Below are 25,377 nucleotides of genomic sequence, written 5' to 3'. Positions count from 1 at the left end.
CGCTTTTCTTCGACGAGGGCGATCGAACAGAATTGTTTATATCGAGGAAATTTTAACGAAATCGTCGCACCCGATGTACGAAAAATATATACAGAACCAACATTCTCTCGATGCTTGTTCTACTTTATTTATTACTTTCGTAAATGCGAAAGAGAGAGGGGAAAAAATGCTTGGAAAAATAAATCCGGAGAAGAAAAGAAATTCGCAATCTTTGCAGAAATATTTCGCATTAGCGCAGCCGAACGTATAAACTGCTACGTTCGCTGTAATACCATGAATTTATCGGCGCAAAATATTCGCTGCCGTCACGAATACCTCTTGGTTGGCCGGTCGGTCGAAACGGAAATACGAAATAAATTGGGCGTATCGGTACCTCGATATTATTCGACACCAAGGTCCAAATATCTTCGCCATTCTTCCTGTACTCGAGCTCGAAATGGGTGATAGGACATCCACCGTCGTTCCACATGCTCAGATGAAGAGTGATCCACGACACGTTCACAGTGACGAATTTATCACCGTTGCTGGGCGAGTTCTCCGGCTTCGATCCGTTCGTCGTCGCTTTCACGATCTCGCTCGGCGAGCCCATACCTATCCGATTGTACGCCGTCAGATACATTTGATAATCGTTCCCGCACCACAGCCGCGACAACACGAAACTGTTGATCTTGTGGGAGACCTTCATCTCCTCCCATTCCCCCGATTCCCGTTTGTAGTGGAGGATGTAACCCCTGATTGGGGCGCCACCGTCGTCCCTGTTCTTCCACTGGACGTTGATCGAATTGCTCGTCGCGCTGGTCGCGTGAAGCAACGGGGCTGCAGGTGGAACTGCAAAAACGACCAATTATTCCATCCAACTTTCCAATCCGTCTCGTCTCGAGACCAATTTTTCCATATCGATAAGTTTTTTTGAAAAACTCATTCGACATGTGCGTGTATATATATATATTATAGGAAAAGTGGAACTGTCCCACCTTGCACGGTTAAACGATGCGTGATCTGATCGGATCCGTGACGATTCTTCACGTAGCAAGTGTAATTTCCGCTGTCCTCCCTATGAAGATCCATGATCTGGAGCGAGCCCTCCGATAACGAGGACACCCTGCTCGACGATTTCACTATCTGGCCCCATTGTTTCCATATCACCGACGGCTCGGGGTTCCCCACGCTCTGACACGGTAACGTCACGTTCTGTTTCCACGGGACGACCAATACCGTCCCGAACGAATATATCGCCGCACGGACTGTGGATCAAAGGAAGAGATTCAGATTACAGAGAGGAAGGCAAAAATTTCCAAAACTTATCCCCATAATTTAATCTGTAACGATTGAGCCACGATCGACGAAATTCCACGCGATTGGAAAAATGGAGAAGGATCTTAAATGGAATACGAGTTCCCTTCTTTCGCTCACCTTCGCTGGAAAGTGAGACCGTGACCAGCTGCGTCTGGGGCCCCTCGCCCACCGACGTCACCGCAGCGATGCTGAACTCGTACTGATTCTTCTTGTGCAAGCTCTCCACCTGGTAGCTGGTCTGATACGGAGGCAACGACCGCTTGTACCATTTTCCCTCCGGGCTTACCCACCGGATATGAACGTTGTAAGACGTGATATTCCCGTTGCTCCTGAGCGGAGGCTGCCAGGACACGATAATCGATGTCGCCGACCTGACCACGGCCTTCACGCCGGCAGGCACCTCGGGCAGGTCCTCCTCGGTGACGCAGTACAAAGACGAGGACGCGATCCCGTCCCCGGCCCTGGTCGAGGCCAACACTTGGACAGAGTAATTCGTGTACTTCTCGAGGCCGTGGATCACCACGGTCAAGGCACTGGTGATCTTCGTCTCCGACTTGGGGGACTCGGTCAACACGTTCATGTTCTCCCATATCACCTTGTAGCTCTTCAGGATACCGTTCAGACTGGAGTCGGGGGGCGCGTCCCACGAGACTTGAAGGGATTGCGAGGTCAACGCTGTACACCGGATGTCTTGCGGCGGGCTGCTCGGCACTGGAGCAAATTTCCATGTTCGTCAACGACATTGCCGGTCAATTAGAGTGTTAATCTGTCGATCAAGATAGAGGTCTCGTAGGGATTCGACGGGGACGGGGGGGAGTTTTGTAATTTTGATGGAAATCGATACGATTCGGGGAATGATACAGCTTGGGGATGAAACATTTATCGGGTGGTATTTCGGTTCTTCCTTTGGATCGATTTTTTTTATCCGCGAACGAAAAAACGAGGAGGGTGGAAGTGTATTTCCTAAGAGAGAATTTAATCTCTCTTTTTTTTTTTTTCAACTATTTTCAAACATTTGCGTTTAAGATAAAACGCGAGGCAAATAACGCGGTTTCCAATCGCCTCGAGCGATCAAAGACTAATATTTGACTTTTGGCTGAATATTTTAAACGAGGGAAAAGAGAGAAAAAAGAACAATCCTGCCTTGGTTAAGCAGCTATTTTTAAATCCCTCCAAAGATTTTGCGAATTTGCGAAACCGATTCCATTTTCCGCGCGAAGTGCCGCGAGAAAATGTGCATAAAAGGCGCGCTACGCCGGCCAGGAAGTAGTTGATAGTGGCGAGAGAAGGTAGTTTTGGAGTTTAACCGGGGCCGTTCTCGCGTCGCCTCGACTTATTTGCAAGCAGATCAGTTCCAGACAGCTGGTTACCGAATTTATTATTTATTTCGAAACTCGAGCGGATATAGAACGGTTGGTATTCATGACGGAATTCCTGACGATAGACGCGAGAGCCTCCGGTATTATTTCGTTCATGAATTTTTGAACGGCGGCGTGAAATCGCGTTCGTTAAATCTCTCCTCCTCTTTCTCTTCCTCTTCCTTTCGTTCCTTAATTCCCCGTGTAGGATGTTCGATTTATAGGGAACGATTTATCCAAAGGGAATCCAATATTTTAAGGAGGGAAAAAATTCAAGCCTCTCTTCCTTACCGTCCTCGAGGGTGGTGGCGACCACTTCCGGTGTCATGGGACCTTGGCCGAGCACGTTGTACGCCTGCACCACTACGCTGTACCTCGTAAATTTCTTCAAGTTCGTCAATTGGTATTGCGTGCCGGGCATGGACATCCTGGCCAGGCCTAGGGCCACGCTCGCCGTGGAAATTCGCCTTTCCACCGTTCTATACGTGTACTGATCCGATCCCAACCTATACATATATATATACACATATACGTCGAGTCGATCAAGAATATTATAATAATAATTCGAGCAGACTCTTATCTGCTTGTTTTCAACCAAGCCAAATTTAACGAGATATATTTGATCTGCTTCGAGTGGCATCGAAAATGGATGGGACGCGAAAGAATGTCGATAAACGATTGGGTTTAGCGGTATCGGGGGAGGTATGAAATATTTTTCCAAAAATATTTCACCGCGCGAAGGAGGAAACCGCGTCGGTTGCTTATCACCGTGAGCAAAGCACAGCAAACGTGAGCGCGTTATCCGAGAGGTCGGTCTCGAGTAGCCGATACGGTATGCCGATGATAGCGGAAGTATTCGAGAGTATGTAAGGTGAACGGCGTGATCGTTAAAGGGCGCTCCCCATCGTTACCTATGTTCCTTGTATCCGATGTGATAACCGAGTATCTCCCCGTTCCATAAATCATGATCAGGTGGGTCCCAGGTGACGTTGAACTCGGTCGAGCTGACAGGATCCACCTTGAGATTTCTCGGCGGGCCGCCGGGCTTCTCCCCCTCCGTCGTCGTTTCCAAAATCTGGGGGGAGAAAAAAGAGGATCGTCGGGGATGATTCGTCGTTAGACGAATTTGTTATCAAATTCTTATTTCGTTCCCTCGATCGAACGCGATACTCGTACGTGATAGGAATCTTAATCACGCTCAAGACGATTACCACGGTGCGCGGTGTGCACAGGGTGGAATTCAACGAGCGGGAAAATTGCAATTCGAGGTGGCGTGTGTCGCTTTGAGGCTCGAATATCGATCTCTCGTACAAATCGAGAGGCGGATGCGTAGGGAGGAAAGGGTCGGCTGGAGATGTCTACTTGGAGAGACTCGAAATCGTGTTAAACCTGGATATACTCACGTCGCTCGCCTGACTACGACCCAATTCGTTCTCCGCGTATATTCGGAACTGATAGGAGACGGCTGGACGAAGACCGCTCACGTGAGCGTGCGCCTGGCTGCCCGGCACCGTCATGTGAAACGTGTGATCGTGCCACACTTCTGTAAAATATAAATTACGTCGGGTAGAGAGGAAGAAAAAAAAAAAAAAAGGAAGAAGAAAGAGCGAGATCGAAGCACACCTGTTGAACGATCCAAACCAATCCGCGTCTTATATTATCGCGTCTTAGATTATTACTAGTATCTAGCTACTAGGGTGATTACGATCAAGGAAAATTCTCTTCCATTTTTTTTTTTTCGAATACGAATCTTCCCCAAGATTCGATTCGATGACGAACGAAAGCATGCACGAGCGATTACCGGTGTCCGTCTTGTACTCGATGATGTACTGGGTGATGGGGCTGTTGCCATCCTGGCTGGTGGTCCAGCTGATGTTGATGTAACGACTTCCTTTCTCGATCACGTGAAGATTCCGGGGGAAATCAGGCGGCTCTTGATCGGCGAACGAAAAAAAAAAAAAAAAAAAGAAAGAAAAAATTTCCTTTCGTTAAATTGCGTCTCTAGCGCAGTAACCGACGACGATAAGCTAATAGAACGATAAATACGGATACGTTACATGACGCAGAAGCATCCGAGCGAGACGGATATTTTTATTTTCGGTTGGCGCGATTATCTCGCGTGCACGCCACTCGCGCGCAAAAAAACGCATTAAATTAAATGGACGAGTCGTGAAACGCGCCGGTATACATTACGATAATTACGCGACAGCAGATTATACGCAGATACCAAGAACCGGGAAAACATTATTGAAATTGTTTCGTCGCAACGAGTCGATGTGTTACAGCCGATAACGTCGTTACCGATGGATTATCGTGCACGTGAAAAACGATCTTTAAATCCCCGAGAAACGGATTTCCTCTTATTTTTTTTTCCCCCCTCCCCCGATTTCCTCTCGACTCATTACGCGACTCGCACCGTCATTAATAATTCGTTCCGCAAGGAGGAGAATTCCAAGCCGATTGTCTCTCGTTTCCCTCGCGTCATAGCGAAGGAAATGCGATTTCCGGGCATCCGGATCATCTGTCTTCTTACCTTGTATGTACAGGTGGATCGTCATTTCGTCGCGGCCATAAGCGTTCGAGGCTATGCAGAAGTATCTCGCGCTGTCCTCTCGACTCGTGCTTATAAACTCGAGCGTGCTGATTATGCCGTCGGTCGTGTTCTCCTCCTTAAGCGTGTATCGATAGTCGGAAAGTTTCTGCTCCAGATGTGCGCCCATCTTCTTCCAAAGTATCTTCAAGGGATGATCACCCTTCGCCTCGCAACGAAGGGAAGCGCTCGAGCCTAGCCTCGCCGTTTGGTTACGGTGTTTCTCCGCGAAATGGGCAGGTACTGCGTGTGTTTGTTGTGTGTTAATAATGATGATGATGATGATGATGATGATAAGAATGGAAATAAATCGTTATGTCATTAGAAAGAAAAATTAAATTCGGGCGGAAACGCTTTCTTCGAATTTAATTTTTAAAATGATTTTGAACGCAATGATAGATTAGAGATGAATAATAGAGAGAAATAATTGAACAAAATTATTTTTTTTTCCGGTTTTCAGCTTACACGGAGATTTAATTTTTTTATTATAATTTATTATTTAAAACAGGATATCCTCGACAATTCTATAAATTATTTGATAGATATGGGCTAGATGTGAGCTTAAATAATGATAATTTAATAAAATAACAATAAAAACAACAAAATTGAAAATTACAAATTGAAAAAAAACATTGTAAGAAGACATAGTAATATATACCGATCGCTCAAAAACCGAAAGGAATAAAAATGATAGAAATGCATACATTGTAACTTAAAATTAATCCATAAATATCAGTGGTTAGATTAAAAAATCCGTTTGGTTGTGTCCGTGTATATCATGGACGGTTGTTAAACATTAAAATTAATTCTAATATAGTTTTGCAAATCAAATATGAATCAAATATGAATATCAATAAAAAAAAAGAAAAAAAATAAAAAGTTTCTACTTTTCATATATTCAACTCTTATTGCGTGGAACGACGTGGAACATATAAAAAAATCATTGACAAATCATTCTCTGAATTTCTAATACAGTAATTAAATTTAACTTTAAGTTTAATTTTCAAAAAAAGAACCGAAACCTTATCGACAATTTATAATAACGACTCATAATAATTTAAATTAAAATAAATGTTTCGAGACTGTTACATCCGTTATAAAATTGAAAAATTTAAATTCTCAATAAATTTATAGAATATTTCTTAACCGCGACCGATCAATTATCTTGCACGTTTGAGAGCGAACTTTGTCCACAATATAATATACATCGTTCGAACCTTTGAAATTTCCTTGGGCAACAATTATCTTACCATTCACCGTAAGATGCACGACTTTGCTGAGGCCGGCGCCGATTCCGTTCACAGCCTCGCACAAATAAAATCCCTCGTGGTCCTCTTGCACCCGCCCAAAGACCAGGGACCCGTTCGAGTGTATCCTGAGATTCTGGGCGTGCTCGTGCGTCACGATATCGCGATAATTTCCAGGCTTCTTGCCGCTGGCCCGCCGCCACGAGACCGCCGGGGGCGGAAATCCGTCCGCGTGGCAGTGGAGCACCAGCCGCGACATCCCCTCGGAGGCACGGACATCTTGGGGCTCCATCACCCAACGGGGTGGCACTGTTTCGCGGCATGACACATACACACACGCGCAACGGTGGTTAGTTAGCCTCCGGTTTGCGACCAAGTTTCGCGCACCGTCCCGACGACCGTCCGTGTGCCATCTGAAATTTCACTCACCCTCCCTCCCCCTTTCCTCTGCATTTTACTTGCAGATCTCGTCCACTTTTACCCCACGATCTCCCTCTAACCGACGGCGACTAGCGTCCCTCTCTCTCTCTCTCTATTTTCCCTTTTCCCTCGTTTTTTGCAGCAATTATCGCGGTCGGCCTTGTTAGTTCGTTGCGTTTCAGAGGGAGGGTGGGATGGGAGGGGACGGTGGTTATTTCGAACGGAAAACGCGCGTCTCGAATTCGTCGATCACTCGCAAACGAGGGAAGTAACGAGGGTAAAGAGAAATGTTTTCACGGATGTATATATATATATATATATATAGAGTTTCTCTCGTCCGTTTTTCTTCTTTCTTTTTTTTTTCCCTTTTGTTTTTTCGAGAGAAAGAGAGAGAGATATATATAGAGGGAGAATAGGGAGGGATATTTCAGATGCCACTACGTTCGCGTCTAAGCTTATTGCGCCGAGGCAAGAGCGAACTTCTCGAATTGGCCTACTGCAACTTCCTACTTCAGCGCAAAGTGAAACAAAAGACGTAATTTTGAGGGGTGCGCGCGCGGTCGACCGAGGGAAGGAAAAAATACACGCATCGTGTATTTTCCGGTTTCAACTTTCCGCACTACTCGCCGCTGGATTTTATCGATCGTCCCTCGTGTAAATTTTCTCTCTCGATCGATCGCGATGTAGATACGTGTATATATATATAAAATAATAACAGGCAAAAATACAGGAACGGAGAGGAAGAGTTTGAAGAGGTGGACGCAAAAATTTAATCACGAAAGAGAGAGAGAGAGAGAGAGAAAGAGGAGAATTTGAAGAACAAGTGCGATAATCGACAATTTTCTGGTGAACAGGTGTAAATAAGAGGTGAACATTGTTAGATGGATCATAGATGTGATAGAAAGAGATAGAGCAATGCAGAAGTCAGTGCTGTGCGGGCATTCTGACTCAAGAACAATGCGGTGATTGTGCATTTGCGAACATACACACGTGGGATGGATTCGAGGCCATTTGTGCGTTGTTCAAATATTTGCCGGTCAATTATTTTCGATGCCCGAATCGTCCAACACAAAGAGCCGTATTATTACATGGCGAATAATGGCTGACTCCGCACCACGTTTCCCCAATCCCCATCGTTTTCCTCGTTCGAAAAAATTTACGAAAAATACGTTTCTCGATATATATATAACCCATCCCGTTCGAGTTCATTTTCACACCGATCAATTATTCGCCATGTAACGTAATCGAAACGTATAGTATTTATACCTGGTCGATTAAACGGCCTCGGAAAAACGAGGAGTTGTTTCCGGCAAGGGAAAACACAACAAGATTGGTGTCGCGTGTTTTTCGTGGAATTGGTGCTCCTCGAGTGGTTCCATAATGTGAATAATCCGAGCGAGATAACGAATAAAGGTTCATAAACGGAAAGGTGTGGAAACGGAAGAAAAGTGTGGAAACGAAAAAAAAGGAAAAAAAGAAAAAGAAGAAAATAGAAAAGAACGTGTCGGTGCATATATGCGTGTGCTGATGAAAAATGAACGAGCCGAGATACGTTCTCGTTCCAAAAAATTGTTAAGTTCGAGGCTGCTGGCTGGTACTCGTACACAAATTCAAGATGAAGTGGTGCTACGCTCGAAGCCGAATTTCGCAAAAGTGGCTGGTGCCCTTTCATGCAGAATCCCTTTCCTTCCCGGAGAGTACCGCGATCGCTGTTTCCGTGTCGTCGAACATCCAAGATGTATTTCTTTGCCACTCGAGCTCAACTTTCCCCCCTTATTTACCTCTTGATCGTTCGACGATCCTTACGAGGATCTATACAGGATATCAAGTTACAGGAGAATCAAGACTCGTACACTCGTTTTCTCGAAGGAGAGATAGAGAAAGAGAGAAAGAGAAAAAGGCAGAAAGCACACGAGTGTACGTATTCGGGATCGCGGTATCTCGTCGAGCTCGAAGATCGGGAATCAGTGCGGTTTCACAGATGGTGCGTTTGTGAGAGATAGACAACTAGACAAGGTACGATGTGATACGCCGTGGGTGATAACGCTATCATATTGTGCGGTGCTCAAGTGCGTTGGTGCGTCGCGTTGCTGGCTGGGCGGTTGCTACTGCGGCTGCTGCTGCTGCTGCTCTTGCGTTTTCGTTTTACGTTATCGTCCTGATTACCGGCTCCAAAGCTGTTCTTTTTTTTTTTTTTTCTTTTTCGTTCAATCCATTCAACGCGGCTATCATCGAAGCGTATAGAGACAAAAGTTTAATCGCGATGTTGTCGTTTTCATTTTCTCCCCACCCGTTGTACATACGGTTTTCGAGCATTCTATTTCGAGATAATCGATAATGATAACGTATGGAAATGGCGTCCTTCCAATGACAAAGAGTTAGAAGATCGATCCCATCTCGCGAGCCAAAATTTCCATAATTTTATCCTGGACGAGAGCAAAGGTAAAACACTCTGCAGCCCTAACTGACTCATTTGTCACGCGTATTCGTTTGAATTACTCCCGATTGCGATGGCTGCGGCGGCTGCTGCGGCTGCATTTATACGTGATCACGCAATAACCAACAATAATAATATAATAAAACGTAGATACGTACGTAGGCTGGTTCGTAGAAACGTTCGATCGCTTCGATGCCGAAAGATAGATAATGCTTGCGAAAAAAAGAAAACACCTGCGATTTTTCGAAAATAATATCTTCGATCTTTGGAAATAAAATGCACAAATCGTAGATCGTAAACCTCGAAATTAAAGAAAAATTAACAAAGAAGAAGCTTCTTCATCCCGAAGAAAGCCATCGAACGTTCCATCATCCAGCCAATGCAAGAAGAAGTTATTCGGCAAGATATATATATATATAATAAGATGGTGCGTTGGCAGTGGTGCAAAAAAAAGAGAAAAAGAAAGAAAGAATCGAACATAAAGGTGAGAGACGGTGAAGTGAATGGCATTGAAGAAATACATATATATATTATAGTGCGATCTCGTCCATCGTTGCAAGTGTGGTTTTTCATTATCCTGATTATCGGTTCTACTTTACCACGAACGATCAACTCGGCCGTCCATAGGACCTCGGCCACCGAATTGCGCGCCATGCAAGTATAGTTGCCCGAGTGCGCTGCGCTCACGCGCTCGATAACTATGGTACTGGAATGGGCGTCAATGTTGGTTACGCGTAGCCCGGCGGGTGTCTGCGTGTGTCTGGGACCGGTTATCCCGGTGTTCCCGAAGCCTGCAGCAGCTGGACTCGGGCCGGCGATCGCCTCGCCGTCCTTGGACCAGGCGATCGTGAACGGAGGATCGCCCTTCTCGACCATGCAAGTTACCTGAGCACGCACGCCCTCCGACAGATCCTTGTTAAAGCTAAAGGGAGCTATCGTGGGTGGAACTGCACAAAAAAGAAAGAAAAGAAATAGATTCAAAGATCCGGGGGTGGGGGGATGTTAGATGACGGCCGCGGGGGTACGCGGCCCAGCCATTTCCGCGTGCAACGCGCGGATCCCGATGGATGCGATGCATCTCCCTTTGGTTTTCCCTTCTCCGCGTTTTCGGCTCATCATGTTTGCTTTCCGTTCCACTGCTCGCCTTCCTCCGTTGAATGATCGATGCGCGTTTAGTTGCCTCGAAAATGTTTAGCGTACGTATGCTTCCAACGCGCTCTCCCGAGATTACGTATCACGATTGATGGAGATGCGAGAATCCGTCGATCTCAACTTGCCTAGGCGGAATTGTTTTTCGCATGGATTTTCGCGAGTACTCGGTTTTTTCCGCATCGGCAGTTGGTCATCGTTGGGGATCGATCATGCTCGAAAGTTTGAAAGCTTCCCTATTTCTTTTTTTCCTTTTTTCCCTTCCATCCTTTTGGAAAAAGCGTTACCCCCTTCGCTGCTAGTTGCGCCTCGAAATTCGGCTCTTCCGTATCAAATTTTATCAAACGATAAAGAGAAAAAGAGGGAGAGAGGAATCCCACTATTCGTTCATCGAGTCCTTTTCTCATTATCGAACTTGGTTCGTTCGTAATATGGTTTTGAATACAGTTAATCAAACATCGGACAAAGAGAGAGAAATAGAGAAAGAGGGGATTTCACACGCGTAGTTTCGAATGTCGACATCTCTTGTATATATATACATACAAACCAACGTTCTTTGAAAGATTACGTCTCTCGTCCATTTAATTATTAAAGCGGACGAATCTATCTTTTCTTGATATGAATCCAACATCACGTAGTTTCCGCATTACGGAACCCTTAATAGACGCCGGGCCAGCGTAATGCGATAACATCAAGGCTGCTTATCAACTCGGCTGCGCGTCATTACGCGTATGCCGCTGTACAGCTAGGTATAGAATCGTATTAACATTGACGGAGTCACAGGGGGCGTTTCGAAGCCGTAAACGCGCCAATCAATAATGGCCCGTTAACGAAACGAAGCTGAACTATTTACGTTAATCGAAGTTATTATTAAAAGGATCGTCCCACGATTCTCCTTTATTCCTGATCCCCCACACAATTCTAAAACCCTGGTCGAAAGCTGATTTATATCTCTGAAAATCTTCCTCCCTCTCTCTCTCTCTCTCGTTATCAGATTTCTTCGCCCGATGTTCCCTCGAATCAGCGGGACCGGGGCATTGTACCGACTGAAATTATTTCGTTTCTCGAATATTTTGCCGACACACGACTGTTCCAGCCGGCAGGTCTGGTCTCGACTGGAAAATCGGACGTAATGCCGCAGAACGACAATAATAACTCGCCTTGTTGGGCTCAGCCAGAGAAAGAGAGAAACAGAGAGAGAGAGAGAGGGATTCACTCGCGGAGCCGGGATATTCAGTGCCCTCGAGGTATTAGAACAGAACGTGGCGGTTGTTTGAGAATAATTGAGAAACCGTAGTCGGGGTTGGCGGCAGATAGCGCAATGTTACATGAGTAATGCCCAAAGAGTTGCCATCGGCCTGTGGTATGCAGGTGCACGACGCTTACACCACCGATCCACCTTTTCTATACTCGATCCTGTGTGTACATATATGGATGTATATATGTGACATGTACGTGAATATCAACCGAGAAACGCGACAGTTCGATAAACGAACAAACAAAACGAATTTATGTATGTTTGACGATAAACACGGCCAACGATTGTCCTGAATTGTAACAGATCGACGATTTTGTGATACCTTATACGCGTTTTAATGGTTTGAAATAAAAAAAAAGAAAAGAAAAAAAAGAGAAAGGAAAAGAAAGGAAACAAAACGAAACGAAAAATTATTCTTTTTTCCCTCTCTCGAAAAATTGTTCCAATTGTTCGGGGTGTAACCTGTGTCCCGTGTTTGAGGACTGTTTCGATGTTTCGCTAGGAATCGCGATATCGGTGTCATTCTTTGGAAAAAGGATTTAGTCAGATTCGATACGAAAACACGTGTACGTGGAAACGCTCGTGTAACGCCGATACCTTTTTCACTTGAAATAAAACTACAAACTTTTTACCATTCCATTTCGTTTCGAGTATTAGCATGAAAAAGATCGCAACTGTATCGTCGTCACACACATCCAGACTCTTAATAACACATCTTACCAAAAAGAAAAAAAAAAAAAAAGAAAATAGAAAAAAAAGAAGGAAAGAGAGAAAAAAGATCGTACGATGATTCACAGCGACAATCGGTGCACGCACAGGGATACGTACGCGCATACAGCGGTAGGAGGATGCTGTTTCGGCTTCGGTGATTGCAGGACGCGTTAAAATCACCCTTAGGCCGTTCGTTTCGTACGTCGGCCAACAGTTTCGTTCGTTCCGCTTCCACTGATTCGTTCGTCTGGAGAGAATTCCAAGGACGATGATGGTGGTGGTGGTGGATTTTAATGCCGACTACCCCATCGCCCCCGTCGACAGACGACGAAAACGAGAGGAAAAAAGCGAGAACGAGGAACACGGCCGCCCGCGCGTGTTACGCGAACGAGCGTGAAAAGAGCAGCGACGAGGAGAGAGAGGACAGAGAGGGGGAGAGAGAAAGAGAGAGAGAGAGAGAATGGAAAGGAAAAGAGAGGAGGGGGCAAAAAAAAAGAGGGAGAGGCAGAATCCTCGCCCGGAGGATGAAGAGTGGCAACGATTGATCTTGCGTGCTTTACATCGGGAGTTTCCAACCGGTCGAGAGGTTCTGCCGCTCGTCGAGTGCCGCGTGACGATTAATATCGACGACGCGCCTTTTTTCCTTCGTTTTTTCTCATGGCTGTTTCACGGCCATTCCGCTATCCCTCGTCAACGGGAATCGCGGAATTTATCCTGGCTGTTCGGCCTGGAGGAGGGAGGAGGGTGGAGAAGGGAAGGGCAAGCGGAAAAAAGAGAGATGGATAAATAGAGCGGAGAGGTCGCGAAAAAAGCGCGGGCTCGAAGAGAAAACGAAGGAAAATAGAGCGTGAAATCATACGTCGGCCTGTTCGTTGGCTGTTTTAAATGGAAGACAGGCCGTGAACCGAACGAAAATTTCCTAACCGAGTCGGAATTGGGGAGGGGGGTTGGAAATAAGAGACGATCGTAGCTGAAATTGGTGACCGTGTAGAGATAGAGATGTGTGAAAGAGAGAGAGAGAGAGAGAGAGACCGAGAGAAAAAAAGGAGAGGGAGATTCGTAGAGAGGGTTTTGGTGAATGGTTCGCGCGGCTGGTGAAAAGTTGTCGACTGACGAGCGGAAAACGCTTCGCCGCGCTTCGCGGGCCGCGTCACCCGTAAACTTTTCAATCACCGATGATATTGTACTCGTCCGAGTATGCCTCTTCCCATGATCACGGTGACTAACTCATGGATATATATATATTGGTAATTTTTCAATTATCGTAAACGTTAATCGAAACAGAGACTCGAATCTGGATGGTATCACCGTAATCATCGTACTTGGGACGAGAGAGGCGTGTGAAAATTTTATTGAAATAAGGGGGCAAAAAAGAAGAAGAGAAAGAAGAAGAAGAAGAAAAGAAAATGTCGTCGGATCGAGGAGAATCGATTTCCGTGTCCGTTCCAGCGTACCATGGACCAACAGGGATGCCGTGCGAGACGTTTCGGCGGCATCGTTGCTCGCGACGCACGTATAGTTGCCATTATGGGCCGTGGTCGCGCTCTGTATCATCAACGTGAGATCGTATTCGCCGATATGATGGGTGGTCGTCTCCGTGGAATTCAATGGCCTGCCGTCCTTCAGCCAGGTGATCTTCAACGGTGAATCGCCCTCGCTGACCACGCAGACCACGTGCACCCGCGCGCCTTCTTGTATATTGGCAGGAAAGCTAAACGGATCGATTTTAGGCGGTACTGAAAATTACAGGAGATCACGACACATTTTTACTTCAACACACAGCCCGCAACGAATCATTTTCTCAATCTGCTCTTCTTTTATATACATGTATATGTACTTTTTTTTTATTTTGAATTTCGTCGTGAGACGAAAGATTCTAACGGTACGAAGGGGAACTGTTGGGAGAGGAAGAATTCTTTTCTCTGTTTTTTTTCCTTTTTCCTTTTTCAATTCGTTTCTTTTTTTTTTCTTTTTCCTCTTAAAAAACGATCGAAAACTCGTAAACGCGAAGAACGCGATCGAGAGGAGACAAAAGAGGTGGACGAATAGATCATTATTCGTCCGACGCCTCCTCGACGCGTAGTTTTTTCGATCGTGCCTCCTTTCTTTTCACGATTCGACGCGATTTTCAATTCGTTCTGTCCTCTGGGTGAAACGATCGTTCTTTTCGTCAACGTATATTATCATCCTCTCGGCTCTCGAACGACATGATCGCAACTGAGACTGATTACGTACGAATCTAGAGCCGGCTCCACGGTCCCTTTTCTTTTTATCTCTGTAAAAATTCACGACGCGTTTCACACGCGTGTCCTGAACCTGTGAAAACGGGTCAACGTGATCGCTGCGGAAAAATCGTCGATCTGAAACCGTTATTAATCCAAAAAAGAAAAAAAAAATATGACAATATTACCGATACATTCGTTGCTACAGCTGGATACGAATAAATTGATTAAGCAATTTTACCATTAACATCGTTATTTTTGCTTTAATTGGAACCAACAACGTGCACAACGCCTTGATAATTCCAAACGAATTATTCATACGTTATAATATAACATCAAACGAAAAATATATATTTGTAAAATGATACGAGCGACGAGGTTATCACTCGCGATAGGAAAAACGAGCCGGATAGAATTTCCTTCGATGCTGCGGACAGCAATTTTAATTTACATTTTAATATACATCGCGATGAAGCTTTTGAAATTTCGTGCAAGATAAAAATCGATCGGAATGTAAAACGAGACTCGATATACGTGTTTTCGAAAATACCTGAATATTTCATTATCAGAAGAATCAACAAATGGAACTTATCACAGATCGAAAGTCGAATACCTTTCGTAATCGTCATACGTCTACGAATAAAAATTTCGTTCAAATCGTCATTTCAAACGTCCCCAATTATAAACCACGTTCTTCCAGAAACGAAACGTGTTACGTAACTCGAGTATCGCACACCTCGACGAATGATTTATTCCCACGAAGACATCGTTGCGTTTCGCACGAGTTGGTTCGCGATTACAAGACGGCGGCCGTCGTCACGTATCACAAATCTCCTCTGTGTCAAGATGAGATCCTTGACGCAGAGCGGATCAGCTTCGCTCAGAGACCCGACACGGGGCGCGCGTGCAACGTTGTTACTTCGAATTCAAGCGGATGGAATCATCATCAGGATGGTAACTTTCTTTTTTTTCTCTTTGAGAAAAAGAAGAAGAAGAAGAAGAAGAAGAAGAATAGGGAAAGAAACTTTACCTTTCACTTCGATGTGGACCGTCTGAGAGTCGGAGCGACCTTGTTTGTTCTTCGCCGTGCACGTGTATGCACCGTGATCGGTGCTTCTGTCGACGTGATGCAGCACCAGCGTACCGTTCGGGAACACTTCCTGACGTCGACTCGTCGGTAACACCTTCCCGTCTGTAGGTAGCGAGAAAACCTTCCCTCAACACTCCACGCTCCAATTTTCGACCGAGGGAACCGATTCTCGGGAAACGCGCCATTATTATTCTTTGCCGGAGCGCGATCGGTCTCGTTCGATTTTCACGAAATATCTCGAGAGACATCTCGCTGCAATTTCGTTATAAGTAACGACTTTCGTAGGTAAAAAAGTAAACGTCGAACGAGCAATTTCGCGCTATATCGTTAAGGTTGACGAATCCACGAATATCTGTCCACGCGAAGGGATCGACTGTTCGATACGTTTTCTTTTTTTCCCCAGAGCGTGGAGCGTTGTAGCGGTGGAAACGAGTTTGAAAGTGTTATTGGGGATGTATTGCGCGCGCGACGTCACGCTAGATCGGGCGTAAAAGGGAGAAAGTTATCCGGGAGGGAACGTTTGAAACTTTTGCAGGAGTTCGGTTCATCATTACCGGAAAAGAAACGCTCGAACTTGGTCGCTCGAACGGGGAATCCTAGAGAGTTTCCTACGGTATAAAACTCCCCCTCCTCGTCCCCGTTTCTCCCCCTCTTTCCCACAGGCGCGCCGCCCCTGGGATACTACCGGCCGCCCGGTAAAAAGTTCATTTAAACCGCTCGAAAAACCGACGGTACTTTCAGTTTCTCTCGAAATTTCATTCGTCTCCTTGCCGGGCAGATTTACGGGGGAAACGGTGGACGCGGGCGGTAACTTATTTACGGGCTCTTTATGCGTCGCGAACATTTCAATTCCCGCTTTAATCTTTATTTTCCGCGCCACGGAAACACGGGGAACTCGAAATAGTGTAACTCGGCGAAATAGTAACCAGGATGAAAAAGTTTAAGATGAGTATTTTCGATCTCCGAGTTACGCGAGCGTGAAAATGATGGAGAGAAGAAAAAATTATTTCTTTTCTTTTCTTTTCTTTTTTTTTACAGATCAACCATCCGTAAAATCGATCTGAAATTAAAATTAAATTTAGAAGGATATGGAAATATATACGACGAAGAGTTGTTCGGAATAGAGTGTCTCCTCTTTTTTTTAATAATATCGGCAATTTCCAACGTCAGATAAAATAATAAGAGAAAATTATGTTTGTAAATTATATTTAACACATTCGTTATATATACGTGACGGATGGGCGCGCGTTCTTCGTGACGAACGTTGCTTATTAATTCTCCCGAAATTTTGCCGAAATATTTCAACGAAGATAACGTTAAAAAAGAACAATCAACATTTGTTCGTTATTACAGTTTCCTCATTTTTTTCATATTATATAAAATTTAATAATAAAAGCGTTTCCCCTTTGCGAGAAGCGATAATCTGATATAATGAAACTTGAAACAACAATCGTCGGTCAGAAGGAATAAAAGTTTCGCTGAAAACTTTTTTTTTTCTTTTTTACAAATTCAAAACTTTCCACGAGTTATCAACGAGATAATATTGTTGTTACCAGATCCGTATACCGAGGGTCGAAAAATTCGAGAAAATATCGATGCGATCGAATATTAAAAAAAAAAAAAGCGCAAAAGAGGCCCGGCACAGTTGCATCGAGTCGAGTAAACGAACGAATTTAAAAATCAACGTTACACCGTTTAACCATCGAGCCCGTTAAAACATTCACGGGTACACGGGGAAACGAGGACACTGACCTTTCTCCCAAGTGATGCTCGCTATTGGGAAACCAGCGACCGGACATTTGATGACGGTGGTCTCGCCGGCCACAGCGGCGTAGTTCCCCATCGGGCGTACGTGGGGCAGGCCGTAAATGTTGAGACGAGCCGAATGGTGTACCTTCGCCATCCGGTTCGCCGCTGTGCACCGGTACTCCCCTCCGTCCTCCACGTGCACCACGCTGATGTTCACGTGCGATATCACGTCCCCGTGCACCGTCACATACTGCCCAATCATAAACCTGCGGACCAACCGACACACATTTGCGGGGGTTTATGTAAATGTTACGCTTGCGTGTTGTTTCCTCGTTTTTGCGAACAGAGAGAGAAAGAGAGAGAGAGAAAAGGAATTTACACCACGAGCGTCCACCAATTTTCGGCTCGCGTGGACGACGCGCAGTTCGATCTAATTTTTCTCGTAATTACGAGAACGAATCATATTTGCAAATAGGCGAAGCTCGATTATTTTCTTCTTCTTCTTATTCTTTTGAGGGATGGGAGAGGTGTTTGGATAATTTTGTGATAAAATTCGCGTGATCGGACGCGGGAGAATGAATGGAATTATCAAGGAGCACTTTATGCATTTTATTATCGGGTTTAACGAGTCGCGGGAAATGAGAAAGCAAAGCGTGGCGAAACGATGGAAAATCGGCGAACGAAATTATTATATCGACTCGATCGCGTCCAAGCCCCGCTCAACATCGTAAATCAAATCGTGGGGCGATTGAAAAGGGAAGAAAAGGAAACAGAGAGCCGTGTTATTATACATACGTTATTAATAGCGTGGACGCGATCCCGTCAAATCTATCATTCTAAATCGAGCGACTCTAAAAAGTTTAGACTAGAGCCCGGTTGATTGGTAATTTTCCTCTCAATTGGTTCAGAGAATCGAAGCCCGCAGGGAGGTATCGGTTCCCACGGGATCTGGCGTTATAACGTGGAAGCCGGTCTGATTTCCCGTCGACCGTAATAGCCGCGGTTTAATAACCGAAAATAATTGTGTACACACTATCCATCGATTTTTAACCTCTTGGAAGGAAAGAGGAAAAAGAGGAAGGAGAAGAAAAAGATAATCGTTTCTTCTTCCCGACGAAACAGAACCTTGATTCCTCCCTCGATTCTATAATTCCAATCTTCCGAAGCGGAAGGCGACGTTATCGTTTACCTGTCGTTCTGCGGAAGAGGGAAACCGTCCAGGGTCCAGGAGAAGTGCGGCGTCGGGTTCCCGGTGGCGATGCACTTGAGCGACACCGAAGGGCCAGGCTGGATGGTCTGCTCGATGAATTTGTACAGAAGCTGCGGCGCCGCGTCTGAAGAGCGAACCATTAAAGTTTTAAACGCTTCTCGATCGTCGTGACGGCGGAACGTCGTCGACGAGCAGTTTTTATAATTATGCAAACGACGACGACGCCGCGCCGGTAATGGGCGTTAAAGCGGGTCGAAAGGTGAGCGAAAACGTGGAATATAATTTTCTTGCGCGTGACTTTCTTTTTTTCTTTTTTCTTTTATAAGATAATTCGTTACCTTCGAATGTACGCTCATCGAGCTTGCAATTAAAGAGAAAGAGAGAGAGAGATAAAGATTAAAAAAAAGAATATAAAAAAAATTCATAAAAAAAAGGGAGAAAGGAAAAATATGTCGGCGTATAATTCAGTTGGGTTATTTCCGGGTTAGTTCCGGGTTTGTTCATTTGATCATTTCGATGCAAAATCGCGATATATTTTTTTTCCCCCTCCCCTCTTTGCAGTGCGAGGGAGGAAAATCGTAATTCGACGAGGGGTTACACGATTCTATTCCTCTCCTCTCCTCTCCCTTCCCCGCTCGGGATCGCTCGCGGTGGAAAACTAAATAACATATCTAGCAACATTTACGCCGGACCAGCGTGTTTCAATTTCACCTGGTCGAATCGATCGTTGCGGAATTTACCCAGGATATATAGAATCGGGAGATTTCGAAATAATTCAATGTTGGGGACGTTGGGGGGGAGGGCGCAGGTGGAGGAGGAGGAGGAGGTACACGGTGTAAAGCAGCTAAATGCATGCAAATTATTCACGGGGATTTGATCGCGGGCCGAAAATTGGAAGCTTGTTACTACCGCATTCGGGAATTAGACAGCAATTTCTAATATCATCATCCCCCTTTACGGGCTCAAAACATACGGGCCTTCGATTCTACACCTTCGACAATAACTTGGACAAATTCTATTCCACACACACACACACACACATACATCCTTCAGACGCACGTATACACGCACGCGCATACATCTCAATCTCCTCCACGTTAACCCTTCAAACTCGGAAACTTTAGCATAGGTACACACTCGACGTATCACGATGATGATAACCTCCCCCTCCCCTCCACAGTCCCATCCGAATCTCTCAAAGTTGCAGGGAGCAACAAGGGATGGTACGAAATTGGCGCGGGGTCAGCTAACGAGCAGGTAGCTGGCTGGCCGGTGAATATTGGCGCGTTGCACCTGGGTTCAGGTGGGTGTGGGTGTGGGTCACGCACACGCAGGGAGGTGGGCGCACACGTTCCGTGGAAATGATCCTGGCTCGCCGCAAGGCGGGGTATTATGCACGCAACATTTACATGACAAGAGCTGTACGCGGCCAGGTACTATCGATCTGCGGTTTGACGCCTGAACTCGAGTGCCGCCTAGTGAATTAACCCCAAATTATAGAGCCGACAATAACCGAGGTGCACAGAGCTGCGCGGCTGTTTGCTCACGGCGTAAATCAGGATGCCGTATTGCCGGATGCCACGCCCCATTTTGCCGGCCGCGTATTATTCTCCGCGCCCGTTGTCATTCAACCCTTCCCCCCCCCCTTGCCCCGATTATCGAAAACTTTCGACGATAATTCCACCCGCACCCCGTGTATATCGGTCCAACCATTCCATTCGCGTGTCACGCGACCGACTTCGAAGACGTTCCACGTTCGATATACGTCACGGGGAACGAGACGAGATATCCCGAGAGGGAATGTTATTGGAGAAAGAATTCGAGCAGGGACGAGTTAAGAGGATACTTTTGTCTTTTCGTTTTCGCCCTACACGCTTTGGGATTGTTACTTCTTCTTCGTGGGATTTTTAACGGGGACGATTCGTAGTAGTTTTATCGTTGAGCGATAAAATATATATAATTTCTAATACCTTTTTATCAAGACAAGATTTTATTCTCGATCGAGTAGAGCCAGTGATACGAGTCAATCGTATATACGACAGTAGTAGAGAGAATCAATTGTTGAGAAATCGTGGGATCATTAATTGTTCTTTCCGCGGAATATAAAATCAACGATTCCTCGAAATCAACAACGATAATTTTTCGAATTTGAAAATTCTATTACTTCGAAGCGCACACTTTTCGACCGCTTTCAACGAGTCGAAAAAGTTATTTTCACCCCTCTCCGTAATAAAAACGACAACTGTTCGCATTTTGAAAAAAAATAACTTGATTTCCATCGTGACGTGTTTCATTTTCTGGATCGCGGCGTGGAAATCGCGAATGAATCCCCGTTGATAGGAAACAGAGCGTATCAGAGCGGCGCGATTTGCGATCGGGTAATTCGACAGGAAGACATTATTTACCGTGGCGTGATTGCCGTCCCCTGTAAACGCGTTAAAGCGATATAAATAAAATGGAAGTTTGCCAGTATCGGGATCTCGGTTCTCGCGATTTCTGTGAAAACGACGACGGGACGATGGGATATTAAAGCGCGAAATCGGATCGGAATTCACGCCTCTTCTCGTTGCGAATGTTCACTTAAAAAAATAAAACACCGCGAGTTCGCGAGTACTTGAGTCCTGTTGGAGGCGAGAAAATTTAACGCCCGCATTCCTACGAAATATTTCCCAATTTCGCGAAATTTTCTCGCGGAATCATTTGGATTCCCGCCAAAATCGGCGGTTATTCCCTCCTCTCTCTCTAATTCTTTTTTCACCGGCCATATGTACTTTCCATAAACCGTTCTGCTTCCTTTCCCCCTCCCCCCACTCCCGTTCTTCCCGCCGGCAAAATAAATTGAAAGAAGGAGAGAGAGGTAGAGAGGAAGGAAAAAAAAAACATACAACGCGATTGTGGATAGAAACGTTCTACGTACGTTACGTTACGCGTACGTACATCTACGTACATCTGTTTCCCTCTTTTCAAAGACTTGTTCGACATCGTTACAAAAGTTCGCCGCTTTGATTCTTTCCCTTTGTTATCCGAGAGGATTAGTTCGCTTCCAATTATTTCGAGTTACACAAAGCGATACGCATCGAGACGAAGAAAAAAGGAAAGAGAGAGGGAGAAAGAGAGGGAGTGTACGCGCGAGAAAGAAGAAATGGAGGGGGGTGGGAATATTTTCGAATCTTTTATTTTTTTTCAAATTCAATGGAATGCATAAATTACGCTCGAACAAAAGGAGCCTATAAACGTCCTGACTTATCGGCGAACGAAAAGAGAAAGTTATTAACCGGGCGAGAATGGAACGAGTTTTCCACCCTGCTGAAAATTCCAACGTTTAAAAAATTTCCATCGCCGCGCAACGCCCCGACTGAAAAATAGCGAATAGGAGAGTCGATGGAAAATCGACGGATGCCTGTCTTTTCTCTACGCGCGACGAGGGTATCGTTCGAAGAAACGCGTGAGAAACGTAGCGAGAATAATAGCGGAGGCGACACTCGGTCTTCGGTTCGAACCGATCGCGAGTAATTACACGGTGAAACTTAAAACGAGAAGTTATTAATTTTTCAACGGCTTTTGACGTTTAATTGACGTCTGTCGATTGCAAAGTTGTTACGACTTTCTCCGCGCATTATAACGTCGCCGTTATAATCGTGCGAAAACATTTTCTTTAATTAAAAATCAACATTACGCGCCGCCCACTCACCGATTCTTATTTAATTCGTTTCTCAACGATTTTTAACGCGCCTCGAAATGACCTCCTCGCGCCGTTGGCAACGAGAGAAAATTCTCACGAGGGGGAAGATTGAAAACGAAGACGTGGAATACTCGAGACATCCGATCGATGAGAAATGTTGGCCAATGGCTCACACGATACACGTGGATGTATTGCGACATCCGAGGACAAAAATAGGGGTCGAGTACGTTCACGCGCTTAAGATGGTCGATCGTTCGAGGGAACGAATCGTGTCACTCGTATTTAAAGACACCACCGGCCGTGGAATATTCGGTTCACGAAGCGTCATTCGTCCTAGCCACGAGTTCGTTCGCCGCTGCTTTTTCACGCGAGAATTTCGAGCGGATACCAACACTTTTAACCAACCTTCTCATCCCTCTCAGCTGGTTGGCGATGCGTTTCTTTCACTTCCACGAGCTGGCGGCAGTCTCGCCCGGCTTCCCACCCTCGTGACTAAGACAAATGGCATGTATTTATTTCACGGCACGCCAGCCAGTGGATTTCTCCTTTCTCCATTATGCATCGCCCTCGTTAAGCATTTTTTTCTCTCTTCTTCCCTCTCTCGACGCCTTTCCTCCTCGTTTTTCTTCTCTCCCCTCCCCCTCTCTCCCATCCTTCCGTTGTCCTTCCTTCTTCGATTTTTCCTTTTCGTCCTTCACGCGCCTCCTCGCTCCACTCGCGGTCCTATTCCCCCTTTCCAGACCTTTCTCGTCGCGCCGCCCTTCTCGAAGCTTCGGCTCGAGCTCGTTTCGCACGCGAGAATGGGCCACACACCGCGGAGACGACGAGAAGAAATCGACGCAGAGAGGAGAGAATCGGCGTAGCAACGAAAGAATTCGGTATTGCGCGCATATTGAACGAGAACTCCCGCGTACGGGGCAGACGTGGGAGGTAAGAATAGAGAAAGACACTACCCCCTTGGCTCGAGATAAGTCGAGGAATGGGGAGGGCAGCCGGATGCGACGAAGCGTGGAATCGTGTTGCCAGGCTGGATATAAATTCCAGATGAAATTCTGAACGAAACTAAAGGGTCCGGGGAATTTTATACTTTCGGTTCGATATCGGCCGTTGTCATCGTCGTCCAAGTTTCGACGCGTTCCTTGCTTCGATCGAGAGAGAGTCTTTCCATTCGAACTTTCTCGTTATTTTAATTAAAAAATATTTAACCCCCATCCAAAAGGGGTTAAGGAGAGAACGAAGCGGAATAAAGGGTTATTGTAATACGTATTTCTTTCCTTTTTTTTTTCTTTCTTTTAATAGTGTTCCAGTGGACTTAGTTTCGCGAATGGTCGATGCAAAGTCATCCAAAATAAAGAAAAAGAGAGAGAGAAAAATAAAGGAAATGCCGCGATACAAAAGTTTCGCAATAGAGACCACCCTTCGTTAACGGTGGCCCGATAATAGCTTTAATTCAGCCTTATTATTTTCAGACGGAACTTTTGTAAAACTTCTATGAAGCTCGTGTAACCCGCAATGGAGGCAGGTTACGAGGTATATACACCGATCCGTCTATCAGTGTCCGGCCAACGGTGTAAAACGCGAGGAAAGTATCAGCTGGTAACCGGATGGGATATATTCTCATCGCCGTTAAATTTTTAACTTTCGAGGAGGGCAATTTGGCGCCAGTAGCGGCCGCCATTTAACGGCAACTCCGAGATCTCTCGTCCCTCTTTTTCCTCGTCTTATCCACCCACCCGGTTCATAAAAACACAGGCGAACACAGGAAGGGTTTAGAATTAACCCTTTGCGCCTCGAGGACTTTTTCGCTCGGACCAAGTAGCGACTCGAAATGATTCCGCGAGGTGACAAGTAACGTAAAACAGGATTTTCTCGACGAAGAAATAATGATCGAAGGAAATTGGTATTCGCAAATTTTTATCGATTGGCTTTCATTAAGGGGATCTAGGAACGAATCACTTTCCGAGGGTTAAAAAAGCGACTCACCCCCTAAACGCAACTCGGCGGTCGCTTGGACCATCTCGTAGTCGTTCTTGGCGAAGCACTGATACATCCCCTTGTCGTCCCTCACAACCGAGGAAATGCGCAGCGTGGATCCGTCGTTCCCCGTGATCTTGCTTCTACCAGAGGCGCTCTCTCCCACGGGAAGCCCGTCCTTGGTCCAGAATATGACGGGGATTGGCTGGCCGGTGACCGAGCATTGGAATTCCGCGTCCTTGCCCAGGTCGACGGTCACCTGCAACAGTTATCGATTCCGGTTACGTTAACCGGCGCACGTACCCCAATAAATGTCACTTTTAATATCCTGGCTGTCCTTAGAACTTAATATCGTAACCCGGGGAAAAGTTGGCTGCGTCACGATTCCGGAATCTGCTTCCAACGACAGCTGCTGCTTCCTTCGAACGTGAACATCCATTTTCACGCACACACATATGTACAGACACGAAGCTGAGCAAGATTTCGGAAAGCTGACTGTCCAATACGAGAGTACGTCTCGATTCTGCGCGCGTTAACGAATCATCGGGCATGGATATATGTACGATGACGTTATATACAAGGATATATCGGTTGGCTCGAATATTTCCAGCACAAGCTGGGATAGTACCGAGTAGCCGAGCTTTGTTCCTTTTGTACGAGGCTGTGCGTTTAATATCGATTTCCTCATTTCGGGCGAATACTTTGATCGAGTATGGATCCCCGGCCCCCGAGGAAGGCATCCTTTTGATCCCTGTCGAAACGCGTTGAGAAATCCGGCTCTTGCGGAAAATAAAAATCTTGTTGGCGGAGAAGAAAAACGTACGATAATGTAGTGAGAAGTAGTTAAGGGTGGCGCGCAATAGTTTGGTGGAACGCCGATAGAAAACGCCTAACGTGCTTAGAGGCAACGACAGGGGAATTCGAATTCCAGTCGAGCGTGGCCTGGCATACCGGGCCGAAATCGAATGTCCCGTTGGCTATTTC

The 25,377-nt window shown here is 45.7% G+C and overlaps 1 protein-coding gene across 9 annotated transcripts in view; it reads right to left on the bottom strand.

The window, feature by feature from the left end:
• The window catches only part of LOC107992960 (cell adhesion molecule Dscam2), a 121,072-nt gene that overhangs the window by 5,574 nt on the left and 90,121 nt on the right, over positions 1-25,377 (bottom strand). For 6 of the 9 annotated variants that reach the window (XM_062071171.1, XM_062071175.1, XM_062071170.1 and 3 more), the window contains 14 exons: positions 24,403-24,652; positions 18,717-18,861; positions 17,531-17,793; positions 15,719-15,880; positions 9,948-10,295; positions 6,495-6,800; positions 5,188-5,487; positions 4,456-4,587; positions 4,058-4,197; positions 3,566-3,729; positions 2,946-3,160; positions 1,414-2,007; positions 975-1,244; positions 374-828 (listed from right to left, as the gene is read on the bottom strand). In XM_062071171.1, the coding sequence (XP_061927155.1) occupies positions 374-828; positions 975-1,244; positions 1,414-2,007; positions 2,946-3,160; positions 3,566-3,729; positions 4,058-4,197; positions 4,456-4,587; positions 5,188-5,487; positions 6,495-6,800; positions 9,948-10,295; positions 15,719-15,880; positions 17,531-17,793; positions 18,717-18,861; positions 24,403-24,652 (3,744 nt within the window). Of the gene's footprint in view, positions 1-373; positions 829-974; positions 1,245-1,413; positions 2,008-2,945; positions 3,161-3,565; positions 3,730-4,057; positions 4,198-4,455; positions 4,588-5,187; positions 5,488-6,494; positions 6,801-9,947; positions 10,296-13,920; positions 14,203-15,718; positions 15,881-17,530; positions 17,794-18,716; positions 18,862-24,402; positions 24,653-25,377 lie in introns of all 9 variants that reach the window. The other 3 variants (XM_062071173.1, XM_062071174.1, XM_062071178.1) reach the window with 3 other exon arrangements.

The sequence above is a fragment of the Apis cerana genome, linkage group LG2, assembly GCF_029169275.1.
Source record: "Apis cerana isolate GH-2021 linkage group LG2, AcerK_1.0, whole genome shotgun sequence".
Lineage (NCBI taxonomy): Eukaryota > Metazoa > Arthropoda > Insecta > Hymenoptera > Apidae > Apis > Apis cerana.
The sequence above is the reverse complement of the archived record's forward strand: the minus strand, read 5'-3'. Positions and strand labels throughout refer to the sequence as shown.